General features: G+C 35.8%; 2 protein-coding genes across 11 annotated transcripts; both read right to left on the bottom strand.

Moving 5' to 3' along the window:
* Positions 1–156: 156 nt before the first annotated feature.
* On the bottom strand, positions 157–3,211 carry LOC147484549 (uncharacterized). Its single transcript, XM_086580806.1, has 3 exons — positions 2,955–3,211; positions 1,937–2,006; positions 157–1,004 (listed from the first exon to the last, which is right to left on the bottom strand). Exons 1-3 carry the CDS (start codon positions 3,115–3,117, stop codon positions 503–505), a joined length of 735 nt encoding a protein of 244 aa, XP_086436932.1. The 5' UTR covers positions 3,118–3,211; the 3' UTR covers positions 157–502.
* A 1,646-nt stretch (positions 3,212–4,857) lies between these two features.
* Positions 4,858–13,513, bottom strand: LOC147484550 (uncharacterized). 10 transcript variants are annotated; one of them, XR_015206776.1, is made up of 8 exons: positions 13,179–13,490; positions 12,158–12,242; positions 11,967–12,006; positions 11,779–11,809; positions 6,485–6,619; positions 6,331–6,394; positions 5,496–6,172; positions 4,858–5,096 (listed from the first exon to the last, which is right to left on the bottom strand). XR_015206776.1 is itself a non-coding variant. In XM_086581242.1 (6 exons), the coding sequence occupies exons 1-5, from the start codon at positions 13,339–13,341 to the stop codon at positions 6,365–6,367; spliced, it is 453 nt and encodes a 150-aa protein (XP_086437368.1). In that variant the 5' UTR covers positions 13,342–13,488; the 3' UTR covers positions 4,858–5,096; positions 6,331–6,364. The 10 variants fall into 10 exon arrangements, 1 of the variants encoding a protein (XP_086437368.1); XR_015206774.1 differs by lacking the exon at positions 11,779–11,809 and having other exon boundaries at positions 6,113–6,172; positions 13,179–13,488; XR_015206773.1 differs by lacking the exon at positions 11,779–11,809 and having other exon boundaries at positions 13,179–13,488.
* Positions 13,514–14,823: the final 1,310 nt, after the last annotated feature.

A 14,823-nucleotide genomic window follows, 5' to 3' on the forward strand; every position in this document is an offset into this window, starting at 1 on the left:
TGTAACATTTGCAGAAATTGCAATATTACGAAAATCATGGGGAATGTAGTTGAACTTCTTGCAATTGCTCAATTCAGATACAGCAACTCTCCCAGATTCAAATTTATTAGGTCAGATAAGAATATGAATAAACAAATACACGTACTTGATCATCAATAGACAAACATAAAGTTTTCCATCTCCTTGCTAGGAATATATTATTCAACAACCATAACAGTAAGAAGAAACCAAGCTGCTCAACAAAAATCAATATTTTCTGTATTGCAGGGCTAAGGGAAAACAATGCCTTAATAAACTCAGAGGAGTTCTTTCACTGCAACTACAACAGCCAAATGGAACTAACTTATATTCTCAAGCATCAAAGACGGTATCCATTGAACATATTCTAAAGATGAAACTTAGATGGAATAGTCTGGGATCATCAATATGCAGGGCCCACGCTTCGTAACACTTGCAAGTTTCACCAACGACTTTAGCATGAACTCCTTCAAGCCTCAGTTACTTAATATACTTGTAGATTTTCACCCATTGATCCAGACACATTACTTGCAGAGCCATCGCTAATTGTCGCTCCAGAAGGGATCCCTTGACCATAGCCTTCAGAAGTAAAGTTAGCTGTGTTTTCAAAAGTTCCCGTGTTTGAATAGTCAGAACCTTCATTGCTATACCCAGGAGCACTTTCGTTAAAATAGATCCTTGCTGGTCCTCTTCTGATGTTCCCTTGAGATTGATTCTTTGGCAACTGCAAGTCACTCTCACCATGAGCAAAATGACACTTATCACCAAATGGACAACCCTCAGCAGTGTTAAATCGGTTGCAAAGCTTTGTCTTAAAACCACTAATAGTGGCACTTGGATCCCCAATTGATGCCACTGGTTTCCTCCGGGAAGTAATAGATGGAGCGGCTGAAAGTGAAACAATGGGGGCTAGACCCAAAGAACTCAGACCCCCTGGAATATAGTGCAGGAAGTGGCAAGATTCTCCATATGGGCAACCTGAGGTGCTGCAAAGGAGTTTAAGAGAAGAGTTACAACCATTCATGTAGAGCAATTCATCGAAAGGGAAACAGGAAAGATGGCCTATGAACATCAGAACAAGGCATTTGATCTGCTACAAGCCTACAGCTAAAAAATATCAAGAGAACAAAACCAAACCAAGCAGCAGATGACTGTCTAGAGGTCCATTCCAAACCGTTTTTCATTACTTTTCATGTTCAAGGAACATAACAGATAGTTACGCTTATCTTATTGGATGAGTTTTCAGTCAGAATGAAATTTATGCTATTCTCCTGCCACTCAGAACCCACACTTACTGACAACCATAAGGTATTATCTATTTCCAGTACAAATTGAAAACTCTTGGTGACTACTTCATTTAAAAATTAACAAAAGTATAATTTTCAATGGATAAAGAAGAAAAGATACACTTGCAAAAGCACATATAGCTCAAAACTACATGGGGAAATTTCTTTTCAAAGAGTGTTCCAGTTGGACCTAATATGATTTCAAGGTAATCAGGTTTAATCACTTTGCGTTCGCAAAGACTATCCTCATCACTTATGCAAGTGCAGGACCCTAGCCATATTGGTTGATGTTTCAAAGTTTGTGAGGTATAAAGAGAGGGGTCATCCTCATCACATCAATTTTTTATTCAGTTCCTCCCCTTGAAGGTGTACCTGAGGCCTTTGACGCAGCAAATTTTCACTTCCAAGTCATCATAAGCGGATGTGAGAGTGAAACTGCTGTCTCGAAAGCAAAGCCAGACCTGAAAGACAAAAACACTGGTCTGGTTCAAGAATTTTCAAGTTTGGTGGGTTTTTTTTTTCCTTTTAGGCCATTCACTAATGAGGGATACCCTATATAGCAGTGTCGGTTTCAAAGCCTCCTAGATGAAAAGCAGATGTTTTAAGGTATCAGTAAAGATGAAAGAGCGAACCTGAAAAATTTCATGCAGGGTTTTGGTTTGCCTCCAGAAGAGAGGCTGTGGGGTAAACTATCTCGACCATCTGCAATACAAATATATAAGCTTTAGGAGGGAAAGAGATTGATGCCCGTTCAGTCATTCACCCAGGCAATAAAATCGGTAGCCTCCATTTTTTCCTTAATAATTTTATCAATCCTACCATGTTGTCATTAGTTTCGCATTCATTTCCAGAATGACTACAAACTTCTGCACAGTATAAACAAAGATGGCGAGATAGAAAACCAAATAATTTCAAATTATCGTGATTCTAGATTCAATAAACCATAATACACCTATGTCATAGATAACTGGTCAATGTTTACCAAACAACGCTGTGGAAATATACTTCTATAACATCTACAAGACGTACATGCCCAAGTCCTCCAACAGAGTTACAGGAAGAAGTGGGGGTACCAACGCCTCTCCTCGGGCAATGCTAGTGAAATCTACCTTCCAGAGGTGTGAAATTAGTTAAAACATGGTAATTACTGAACTCATTTTTCACTTTATCAGTGTAAGGTCCAACAGCATTCTACAAGAATCATAAACAGTTATCCATTTCTCTATGCTTGTTTATATCATTACCATTGACTACAGGTAGTACTTAATATGACGAATCAAAATAACGGGGTTATACAGGAAAAAACAATTTCCATAAACCATAAATTATTCACAGTGAAGTAACAAACTACAAAGGACGGGGTATTAATAAAAACAAATCAATTTTACATACTAGTAATTATTATATCAATGTTACTAAATGACCTTTCAAGTAAACAAATCATAACTGTCCATCAAGACATGTAATTACAGCATTTAAATACCATGGGACAAAAAATATCAGCAAATGTCATGTTAAAATACCACAATTTTAAGCACAACACAAAAAGCTACAATCTTTTAGGCTAATTAAAACATACCCAATCATCAAATGAACAAAAAGAACACAACCCAAACACCAATTGAAGAAAGGGGTGAAATTTGAAATTACCAGCTGAAACATGACGATATCTGCAATTGGAACCAAAGGGACAACCCTCAACAGACTTGAAACGTTTGCATTCGGGAACCACACCACTTCCACTACCAAATTGATTTGGGTTTGACCACGACCCACCGTTTTCAGAACGGAATCTTTTCCTTTGTGGCTCCATTTTTTTCTTTAAGGGTTTTGGGTGGGGGACAAAATTAGGGTTTGGAAATTAGAGATGTAGATTTTACTTTTTTTCAAGGGTCTGCTTGTTAGTTGTTTGTTTCTTTAGAGTTTTTTTTTTGGTCCTCCTAAATAATGGCTATTTGGGGTTTGGTCCTCCTAAGTCATCCTGATCAACAGTTGACCTCGTGTGTTACATTGCACCATATGAGAAAGATAGCCATGGCCATATTTAAAAACGAATTTCACTTCTTGGGCTGCATTGGGGCTAGTATTGGTGTCATCGCTGGAAGTTTAGCTCTCGTCCTATCTATGTACGAAGACTGGTTAGTGTTACGTAAGACCATTTGAATGCATGACCTTATCTCCACACTTTATACGAAATTCTCATAGCAGTTAATTGAGTCTTGCTTTTCTCGGGTATGTACCTCTAATTTACAAAGAACTGGGCGAGCATAAACTTGGTTTAGTGGTTCTGTGAGTGTGAGTGTGGGGGATTGGGGGCGAGGCGATAGTTAGACAACCCATGGAAAGATAAATTGCACCTGCAAAGCTATAGCATGCTTAGATTGAGCAATAAAAAAGTCATCCTTATTTTAGGAATGTGAACCTTTGGCAACTTAAGTTTGGTAGTGGCAGTACAAAAAATAAAACCAATATTGAAAATATAATATAATAATTATATAATAAAAACAATTAGAGATTTCCTTCCCGGTCTCCCCAAAAAGAGATGAGAAAATGAACTTTGTGGTTGATTATACTAATTTGAAATTTTGAAGTATGTAATAAATTTATATATCTAAGAGCATTTCCAATGCAAGTCACTATGAGAGAAAATAGAGACTTGTCACTCTTATAGAGCCAGAAACCAATGCCCAATGTAAAGGTGGCAATGAGGGTAGCTTGTAACTTAGTGATAATGAGAGTAGCACTTGCTACGGTGATAGCTACTGAGTTATAAACTTCGGACGAGATTTTTTATTCTGTCTCACGTCTATTTTCGTTTTTTTTTTTTTTTTTTTTTTTTGGACGGAACGTTTAATTCTGTCTCACGTCTATATTCGACTTTTTTTGTTTTGTTTTTTTTTTTCTTTCAGACGGGATGTTTCTTTCCGTCCAACCTTTTTTTTTCGATATTTTTTCATTTTTTACTTTCAGACATAATAAAACATTCCGTTCGAAAGGAAAAAAAAAACAAAAAAAAAATCACCTCTACTTTGGGCAACTCTTCGTAGTTTTTCACTAGAAAAGAAAAGTAACAAAGAGGAAAAATAGTCCTACGTAGAGGTGAAAAATTATTGTTTGCATTGGGAATGCTCTAACTAGTCCGTAGTTTCGATATTGCATCAAGACTTACTATATCGATTTTGTAGTACACTTTGACTGATATAAGTACCCCGATATAATATATGACTGAAACCGATATAATAAGTGTGTTTTACATATCGGTTACTAGAAATCCGATATTTTATAGACCTGAAATTATAGCATAAACTGTTGTAAAACCGATATAAGTAACAATAAAACAGATATAACAATTATTTAGAATATCGGTTACCATTGAGCTGATACAATATATATAATAAAACGATATAAAAAATCTATGTTTCATATGGGTTGGACTAGAGTATCACATCATTTCGTTTGTACCTGATATAAATCATTTCTATTTTAAATTAAAAAAAAATGCAATTCCAGAACCAGCCTCCAGCATTTATATCCTTGCAAAAGTACACCAAGATAACAAAAATTTCACTTGTATTATTAAAAATTTTACTCATGTTCTCCGTTGCCATGTACAAAAGAAATCTCAATACTAAACAAATAAGCAAAAACCAAGCTTCTAGTTAAAGCGTTTATCAATTTTCATCTACAAAAAGTTAAAACTAAAGCAAAGAAACAATAACAGAGCTGCATAAATGACTCCGCTGCATAAAGACTTTGCATATTCGTTCCACCATGGAAAAACTTGAATACCACCTGGAAGGAAAAAAAACAGGAACACATAAACAATATATATATATATATAAAATCAGTAGATTACTTTACAATAAACTAACAAACTATTTTCTAGTGTTATTTAAGTTAACCCTCTGGAACTTCAGGAGTGTGGGCAATAGTGAGACTTTGATCTTAGGGCTTAGTGATTTAATTAGGCTAATAATGCACAATTTCTTTGCATTGCTAAACATAAAGTCAAACCTATATATATAAGTGTTTTTGTTAATAAATCGAACTTGACTTTTCAGCAAGAAGTGCATAATGATGAGCCAGAGAGGCTGGGAAACATCTGGGTATAATGGAAGTTATGCATTGAAGTGCAACTAGTTGCCATGAGTCACCAACAAAGTAGCTTTACAGTAAAGAGTCTGATTATACCTTCTGTGCATGCCAACTGCAGGTCTGCAGCAAGTTGATGATGTCATGATGTCTAGCAGCCAAGCAGGCTATTGATATTACACGACGGAAGAAGCCACGGCAGACAACTGACCAGAGAAAAAGACTGCAAAACATAGATCACTGCCGCGTCGAAGAGTTGCGCGTGGCAGTCAGACGCAAGTGAAAAGGATAACAGAGATAGATAAAGAAATTGCTCGTCAAAGGAAAGTACGTGAAAGGAAGAAAAGTGATAGTGTACGAGTTGAAAAAAGCTTTAGATACTACTCGAAGGAGACTTGCACGTGAATGATTGCAAAGAAGTGGTAAGGCTTTGAACAGATCAAAGGACTATGATCGACAGGACCAAAAAAATCAGTTGTTGACAGATGAGGAACGGGTTAATCAGCAAGCACTACATACTGCTAGGCGAAGAAGAAGACATCGAGAAATGACTGCCTCACAACGTGCAAGAGACAGACTGCATAATAGTGCGCGCATAAAAGAGCAGCACGCACCTCACACATAGTACGGGATAACACTGCCAAAATAATTTGTAAAATAATTCCATTCCATTAATGCCAAAATAAATTTGTCAAAAATGGGTTAAGTAGTATTACCCCCACTAGATGAGCCAATTAGGATTTCCCCCCACTAGATGGGAAATTAGGGTCTCCCCCCTAAATACACACAAAAAAACACACAGTCAACGCTAATTCATACTTCAATTTGGAAAAACACAAACGAATGGTCCAAGACAAAAGTTGCGGATGATTTTTTTACAAAGACCGGCTATAGCAAGTGCTGATAATAACACGCAGTCAACGCTAATTCATACTTTTTTTGTTCGCCAATTCTGTATAGACCTCTGTCTAAATCAAACATGATCCAAGAAGTACTGCCTGTTCAAACAAAATAATTTTATGTGTTTAAGTGATGTTTGAAATTTAGAGAAAAAAAAAAAGTTAAATAAAAATGAATTTGAAGCATACCTGAACAGATTCTAGGTCTGCAATTGCAAAGGACCCGTCATTGACAATTGCCAATACTGTGAATTCGTCCTTAGTAAGGCCCAATAATTTTGCAAATTTGGTTGCTTCGCAAATTGCAATAAATGAATGGGACCGCTTCAAAAACGAAAACGAATTAGCACAAACAAATATTGATTCACTAACAAACAACACCCACAAAGCCTTATAACAATATAATCACCCCGATATAAATCTTAAATTCCATTGAGAAGAAAAAAGGAGTGCCTGGGTGCATGACAATTAAGCTGCACTACAAAGTCTTTGATCAAAATGAATGGAGCTTTGTCACCAATATGCTAAAATCTTTAGATTTAATGACAAATGGTGTTCTTGGATCTATACTGTTCCATTTTATCTCAAAATTAGCCAAAAAGGACACAAAACCTACTAGAGGTTAGTCAGAGCAGACAATCACTGTCTCCTTTCCTCTTCATGAAATGCACCTAGTATCTTTTTTTTCCTACTAAATTTGAATAAGAAAAGAAGAATCAAGGTACAAAAATTAGCAAAATCTCCATCCCATAACCCATATTTTCTTTATAGATGCCTGCTATATACTTCCTAGAGCCAATATAGATGAAGGTAATGCACTTTTTAATACTCTATCTGCCTACTGTAAGATATATGGACAGTCCATAGAGTTTAACAAGTCATCTATACTTTTCTGTCAAAACATACACAAAAGACATAAAAAACTTCTTACTAGGATACTGAAAATAAATCCTAATAACACTAACAAGTACTTAGGCTGAGTCCAATGGCTCCCTATCCCTTTAAAAGTAGTGTTAAAGTCAATAAAGTAGAGCTAAAGTCAATAAAGTAGAGCTAAAGTCAACATATTTTACTCTCTATCTCTATTTTACTCTCTATATATAGAGAGTAAAATAGAGATAGAGAGTAAAATCCTTTGTATATATACATAGAAAAATAATGATAGAGTAAAATATGTTGACTTTAGCTCTACTTTATTGACTTTAACACTACTTTTAAAGGGATAGAGAGTCATTGGACTCAGCCTTAGGAATCACATTTTACCCTATAAAAATCTAATAAAAAAAAGTGATAAATAAAGTAAAAGAAAAGACCAAAAAATTAGAAAACAGAATTTCTATGAGTCTGGTAAAACTACTCTTACAAAGAGGGATTCATCAGCCATTCCCACTTATCAAATGATGACCTCTTTGTTTCCAAAACATGACTATAAAACCCTTAATTTTCTTAACAAATCATTTTCATGGGGAGAAATTGAAGTAAACCCCTCTTACCAGTTGGAAGACTTATTGTAATAAGAAAATCGAGGACTTAATTTTAGAAAATCTCACATTCATTGCACAGCTCTTAGGGGAGAAAAATTGGAATATATTAAGTAATCATCTAATCCCATTTCCCAAGGGTTAAGCTTCTCAAATCTAAATCCTCTTAAAAATGTGATTTTTTTTCACTAAACCCAAATCCAATCACCCAAAATTCTGGAAAGATCTTATAAAAATTAGAGATCTTTTATTCTGGCCTTTGCTGGAAAATAGAAAATGGTGAAATCATACAAGTATGAGAGGATCACTGGATATCCTTTCTTACTCATCTAACTCCTTTTGGCCCTAGACCTAATTAAACCTATTGCCAAAATGTTAAAGATTTAATACCTTAGTTCGGAGCTTGGAACACAGATATTGTTGACTCCATCCTCAATGATGATATTGCTAAGGTCGGGGTGTGTTTCGGCCCAGTGTTTCAGCCCAGATCATAACGGATTATGGGCTTTTGGAATTACTTCCGGAATTTTTTGAACCTGATATGCTACACCGATCCGATCCGATTTTTTTTTTTTTGGAATTTTCGGAAATCGGATGAAAACTCGAATTTCGGAAACATTCGGGAAATTCGGATGTGAATATCGGAAATTATTGAAAATTCAAATATCTTAACATTCAATTTACTTTATAACTTGTACAATGTACTCCACTTCTAGGGTTTTTAGTTTGTTTCTACTATATACTGATTAATGCAAGTTTATCATCAATTGTAAATGGGCCAAAAATAGTGGGGTTCCTCAAAACAATTCTAATTACATTAGAATTTTAGATATATTGTATGTAATTATGCATAATTCCAAATGATAATTTGGCAAAATCGGATATAATTCGGAAAAATCGGATTGGATATGCATAGGCGGATTCATATTGGAAAAATTCGTAAAATCAGAATTTCATAAAGCATTCGACGCCGATCTAAATTTAAATCGGATTTTCGGAAATCAGACAAGTAACATTGATGCCAAATCCGAAAATATTTCAAATAGGAATTCAGAAAAATCGGAATTCTGGGAAAAAGTGGCACCCCTAGCTAAGGAAATCAAAAGGATCAAGTTTCTTCCACTCATAGAATCCAACTCTTCTAATGGATTTTTTTCTTTCAAAATTTAGCATATGAAGTATTAAGAGTGGACTAATGGTGATCTCAGGATCCGACGTGGTGGACTAATTGGCCAATTCAAGTTAGGAAAAATTAATAGTAGTACTTTTGCAGTTCTTACGCCAAGGGAAAGGACAATGTTTTCAATGAATCTGCGAGATATTGAAGTCATCTGAATATATAGAGGGGGGGGGGATAGTATATCTCTTTGGATTCTTTGCTGACAGAACTATCAATTTATCCAATGACTGACATTGATGATGCTTGCAAAAAGGCCATGTACATTGAGATGAAGAATCAAACCTTCTAAGGGAAAGAAATTCGAAAACACCTGTGAGAACTCGAACAAGAGAAATTTTCATTGTAGGTTCCCAAAATGGAGGAAGGAAGAATTACGACGTGGCGCACAAGGGCGAAAAATATTGTGATAATTATTGTACCAATCGTCACTCTAAACAAGTCTGAGTGGAAAGATGAATACAAGGCAGCAAACGTATGCGTCGAAGATGAGGTGGTAGATGTTCATCAAACACATTTTTACTTCTCCCTCCTATTCTTTTCTCTTACAGTACGCTTTTATATACTATAACCCCCCCCCCCTTTTTTTTTACTATAATAAAAGTAATTAAAAACCATTTCTACTTCATTTTCGAAAGTTAAGTTTTTGAAAACCTAATTCTCTTTTTCTCTCACTAATCCCCACCAACTCCCACCTTCTCTAAAACCCATCCTTCTTAAAATACATAACTTATCGACTTAACACAATAACTCCCCTTTTATGGAGTTGGTCCATCCAAGTTGGTTTAATTCCAACATACACTTCTTTACTAAGTCTGTTTTGTTTCCAACTAGGGCCCCACCAACTGACCCACCTCAATTGGCCGGTCTTCCACTTTTAAATTCTCCCTTTTATTCCAGTTCAAGTTTTCGTTTAGTCTCCCATATCCTAACCAAGCTGGTCAAACTCAGGTTTTACCAAGGACTAACAAACCTTATAAAGTAGGTCAACTCCACCAATTTTTATGCCAGTCCTATGAGTCTTTCCTGCCATTATTTTCTCAAAGCTACACCAGGCCATTCCTACATTCACGCAGTATCTTTAGTTAAAAAAACAATTATCACCCTAGTTATCTATTCCACTCACAACCACAAGCCTCTGCACCCTCCTTCTCCTGCAAAAACATTCTCATTGTCTCCTATTCGCTAATTTTACACCCACCACTCCACCTTTCCTTCAAACCCACTTCCAGACATAAGCATCTTACTATTTTCAATCACAAGCTAAGTCTAATTTAATGCAGGCCTACTATTATTCTATCTTTGCGATGTAATACGCACATATAGTGCGAGGGTAATTTAGTATTTTCTTATTATTATGTTTCAGGCCATGTTGGCCCAAGTCCAGTATTTCGGGTCCAAGCCCATTCGACTTAGATTATGGTTGAGGAGGTTTAGGTTTTAGTATAAATAGAATAGCATGCCTCCATTAGTGAGGTTTTTTGGTTTTAAGTTATTTGATTTATGAAAGATTGTTTTCATGAGTGATTTTTTAAAGAAATTATATTATTGAGTGAATTGTTCATTGATTGAAGCTTTTGCCAATCATAGTTCACATCACTTTGTTTCTCTTTTTATTACATTTTTATATGAGGACAGTTTTAGTTGAATATTGCTCCCCTCCATATTGGTCAGCAGCAGCGCTGCCTTTCTCCGTTAGTATGAATCCTCCTTTTTCTTTCTTTCCTACTTCAATACTAATTCCTTTCCCATTCAAGGATAAACCCAAACACAACTTTACAATGCATTGCAGTAGGGGCGTGAACGGAGCCCCCTGCATATGCTATGGTTATTTGACAAATTCACTCTCCCATCATTAGACTACATGCAAAGAAGCTTGATATCAAAGCATAACCAACAAACAAGAAGTTAGATATTGCATGCACAGCAGACGGAATATACCCAACAATAATGTCAATCAAGTTTAACACAACTAAATAAATTGTAAGGTAATATGTACTCAGTTTTTACTGACCTGCTAACAAGTTCCAATATATATGCAATTTAACAAGTTCTAATATATGCAACTTTCACTAGCTCGACTGTAAAATACCAAACTTAACTTCACCAACTCTGGAGGTATAAGGCCCGTTAACCCCATTACTAGTTACCACCGAAACTTAAATCGTAAGTCAAAGTCTTCAGTTCTCCCAGTAAGAATATATATATATACACTATCCTATATGAGCAGTGTTGTCAAAATCGTACGACTTACGAGTTGAACCGTGCGATTCAAATCAAGTCGAAGTTCAATAGATCTAAATCGCAGGTTTGAATCGGAGGGTAGTAAAATCGTTGGAAAATCACGATTTGAATCAGCAAAATCGTTAAAAATCGCACGATTCAAAAATCCGATTCAGTGAAAAAGGGAAAAAAGAAAGAAAGAAAGAAGAGAAGTTGCGTTTTTAAACTTGACTTCTTGTCTTCTTCGGTTTTTCTTCTTCTACCAGAATCAGTTCTTAACTTTGAGAGAGATGAGAGAGAGAGAGACAGTTGCGGCGCCTTTTGTTTTGGTTTGGAGATTAGGTTTAGTTAAAGAAGGCACGTGACTACTTTATAAAAATGGGTGGTTTAAGAACTAGGCCAGTTGTAATAAGTTACCTGATTTGGGCTTCATTCATTTAGGCCCTGTTTTAAATTTTCAGTATGACAATTGCAAATGGCTCATTTAAACTTGGGCCACCTCTATTCATGGACCTCAAAATATTCATTAATTGTTCATATTAATGTAAAATATACAAGAAAAAATATATATATAAAACGATTTCTATGTTTGTGAATCTTACGATTTGCGACTCGATCCGATTCTCGATTCACCTAAAAATAAAAACGATTCGCGATGCGATTCAAGAGTTGACAACTATGTATATGAGTAAAACATACAAACTTTTCTTTGTTCACAAATTTTGTTAAACAAGAGGAGAACTATAGTAAAACTTTATAATTATAAGAAACAAATAAGGATGAGAATTACCTTCATTGTGAGAGGAGAGATCATTATAACTAAAAAATCCCTACAAAACAAAATTTAATATAATCAGCTTTGAATATCCTTAATTAGGTCGAAAATATTGAATAGACTTTGTGAGAAAAACATGTTAATATATGTTAATCTTACCGTGTTGCATGTTGAAGGGTAAATATGTTAATATATGTTAATCTTACCGTAATGCATGTTGTGAGAAAAATTTCATGCAGGGTTTTGGTTTGCCTCCAGGAGAGAGGCTGTGGGGTAAACTATCTCGACCATCTGCAATACAAATATATAAGCTTTAGGAGGGAAAGTGATTGATGCCCATTCAGTCATTCACCCAGGCAATAAAATCGGTAGCCTCCACTTTTTCCTTAATAATTTTATCAATCCTACCGTATTGTCATTAGTTTCGCATTCATTTCCAGAATGACTACAAACTTCTGCACAACATAAACAAAGATGGCGAGATGGAAAACCAAATATGCAAATTTCAAATTATCGTGATAACTGGTCATAGATAACTGGTCAACGTTTACCAAACAACGCTGTGGAAATATACTACTATAACATCTACAAGACGTATATGCCCAAGTCCTCCAACAGAGTTACAGGAAGAAGTGGGGGTACCAACGTCTCTCCTCGGGCAATGCTAGTGAAATCTACCTTCCAGAGGTGTGAAATTAGTTAAAACATTGTAATTACTGAACTCATTTTTCACTTTATCAGTGTAAGTTCCAACAGCATTCTACAAGAATCATAAACAGTTATCCATTTCTCTATGCTTGTTTATATCATTACCATTGACTACTGGCAGTACTTAATATGACGAATCAAAATAACGGGGTTATCTAAGTAGACAGGAAAAAACAATTTCCATAAACCATAAATTATTCACAGTGAAGTAACAAACTACAAAGGACGGGGTATTAATAAAAACAAATCACTTTTACATACTAGTAATTATTATATCAATGTTACTAAATGACCTTTCAAGTAAACAAATCATAACTGTCCATCAAGACATGTAATTACAGCATTTAAATACCATGGGACAAAAAATATCGGCAAATGTCATGTTAAAATACCACAATTTTAAGCACAACACAAAAAGCTACAATCTTTTAGGCTAATTAAAACATACCCAATCATAAAATGCACAAAAAGAACACAACCGAAACACCAATTGAAGAAAGGGGTGAAATTTGTAATTACCAGCTGAAACATGACGATATCTGCAATTGGAACCAAAGGGACAACCCTCAACAGACTTGAAACGTTTGCATTCGGGAACCACACCACTTCCACTACCAAATTGATTTGGGTTTGACCACGACCCACCGTTTTCAGAACGGAATCTTTTCCTTAGTGGCTCCATTTTTTTCTTTAAGGGTTTTGGGTGGGGGACAAAATTAGGGTTTGGAAATTAGAGATGTAGATTTTACTTTTTTTCAAGGGTCTGCTTGTTAGTTGTTCTGTTTGTTTCTTTCCTTCTTTAGAGTTTTGTTTTTGGTCCTTCTAAATAATGGGTATTTAGGGTTTGGTCCTCCTAAATCACGTGTGTTGGATTGCACCATAAATCTATAAGAGCATTTGCAATGCAAGTCATAGTTTTCCCCCCCCTCTATCACCGCCACCTCATCACTTTTCACCCCCCTTTTCACCAACCCGGTGAAAAACAAGGTGAAGTTAATGCAATCTGCAGAGGTGATAAAAAATTTCGGACGGGATGTTGGATTCGATGCGGAGGTTTTAATACGAGACGGAATGTAACATCCCGTCTGATATTTTATAACGAGACGGGATGTAAAAACATCCCGTCTCGTAGCTCAATATCAACAGACGCGAACAGGCTCCATTTTCACTTCATTTCCAGCCAAAATTCCGATTTTGTAGCCTCCATTAACAACCTTTGAACACAAATTTCCATTCATAATGACTTCTCCACCCCCCAACCCATCCCCACCAACCTCACCACATGTAGAGCATTCCCGATGGTTTGGAAATGTTAAAATTTCCAAAAAAGGGGCAAAAGGATCGTCGTCGAGAACGCGCGTAATGTGGGCGGGAGGACCGAAATTGAACTTGGGTTTAATTTTCCACCGCGTTAATGAAATCGAGGACCACCCACCATTAAGCGTCAACATCGGTCCGACCGCGTAGCAAATCGAGTGGCGGAATCTCAAGTAAGTTTTTGATTTTTTTTTTATGTTAATTATTATTATTTATGTTAGTTTATATCAAGTTTGTTGTTGTTTGAATTTGTCGTATTATTTTAGTTTGAATTTGTATTAGTTTATATTAGTTTATTTTAGTTTGAATTTGTCGTATTATTTTAGTTTGAATTTGTATTAGTTTATATTAGTTTATTTTAGTTTGAATTTGTCGTATTATTTTTTTAAAAAAATAGTTGTAATTATATCGTATTGCGTGTTTGTTGAATGTAGGAAGTACACTTATGGAAAGTCGTTGTGCACTTTCAAATGTTGTGTCGTGGTGGCGTTGTATGAAATCAAAAAACGGATCCTAATTTTGTCACGGTTACCGATATTATATCCGCCACACCATTTGGGAGTTTTTTGAATTCTAATTTGGGACAAAATGATCAGGCGTTGTTGTTTGGGATAGTTGAGCGGTGGTGGCCAACTACCCACACATTTCATTTCCCATGGGGTGAGCTTGGGATTACCCCTCTTGATTTCACAATGCTCACGGGTATCCCAATTGGTTATGGAGATGCCGTTCCTTTTGATGAAACTTTAGAGGTTTTTACTACGGCGATGAGTTTCTTTGAAGGTTTTGATTTGGTTGAAGATGATGAGCAAGACGAGTTTTGAGATTATCGGCCGAAAGCGGTTTA

Source organism: Coptis chinensis, chromosome 8 (genome assembly GCF_015680905.1).
Source record: "Coptis chinensis isolate HL-2020 chromosome 8, ASM1568090v1, whole genome shotgun sequence".
In the NCBI taxonomy this organism is placed as follows: domain Eukaryota; kingdom Viridiplantae; phylum Streptophyta; class Magnoliopsida; order Ranunculales; family Ranunculaceae; genus Coptis; species Coptis chinensis.

Bases quoted from the DNA above. Each gene is read 5' to 3' on its own strand.
- LOC147484549 (XM_086580806.1), bottom strand. From the start codon at position 3,117: ATGGAGCCACAAAGGAAAAGATTCCGTTCTGAAAACGGTGGGTCGTGG. The intron at 2,007-2,954 runs GTAATTTCAAAT...TTTGTATTGCAG, and splicing joins ATATCGTCATGTTTCAGCTG to ATGGTCGAGATAGTTTACCC. The intron at 1,005-1,936 runs GTTCGCTCTTTC...ACTCCTTTGCAG, and splicing joins CCCTGCATGAAATTTTTCAG to CACCTCAGGTTGCCCATATG.
- LOC147484550 (XM_086581242.1), bottom strand. From the start codon at position 13,341: ATGGAGCCACTAAGGAAAAGATTCCGTTCTGAAAACGGTGGGTCGTGG. The intron at 6,620-11,966 runs GTAATTCTCATC...TCGTTTTTGAAG, and splicing joins TCTCTCCTCTCACAATGAAG to CGGTCCCATTCATTTATTGC. The intron at 6,395-6,484 runs GTATGCTTCAAA...TTGTTTGAACAG, and splicing joins CAGACCTAGAATCTGTTCAG to GCAGTACTTCTTGGATCATG.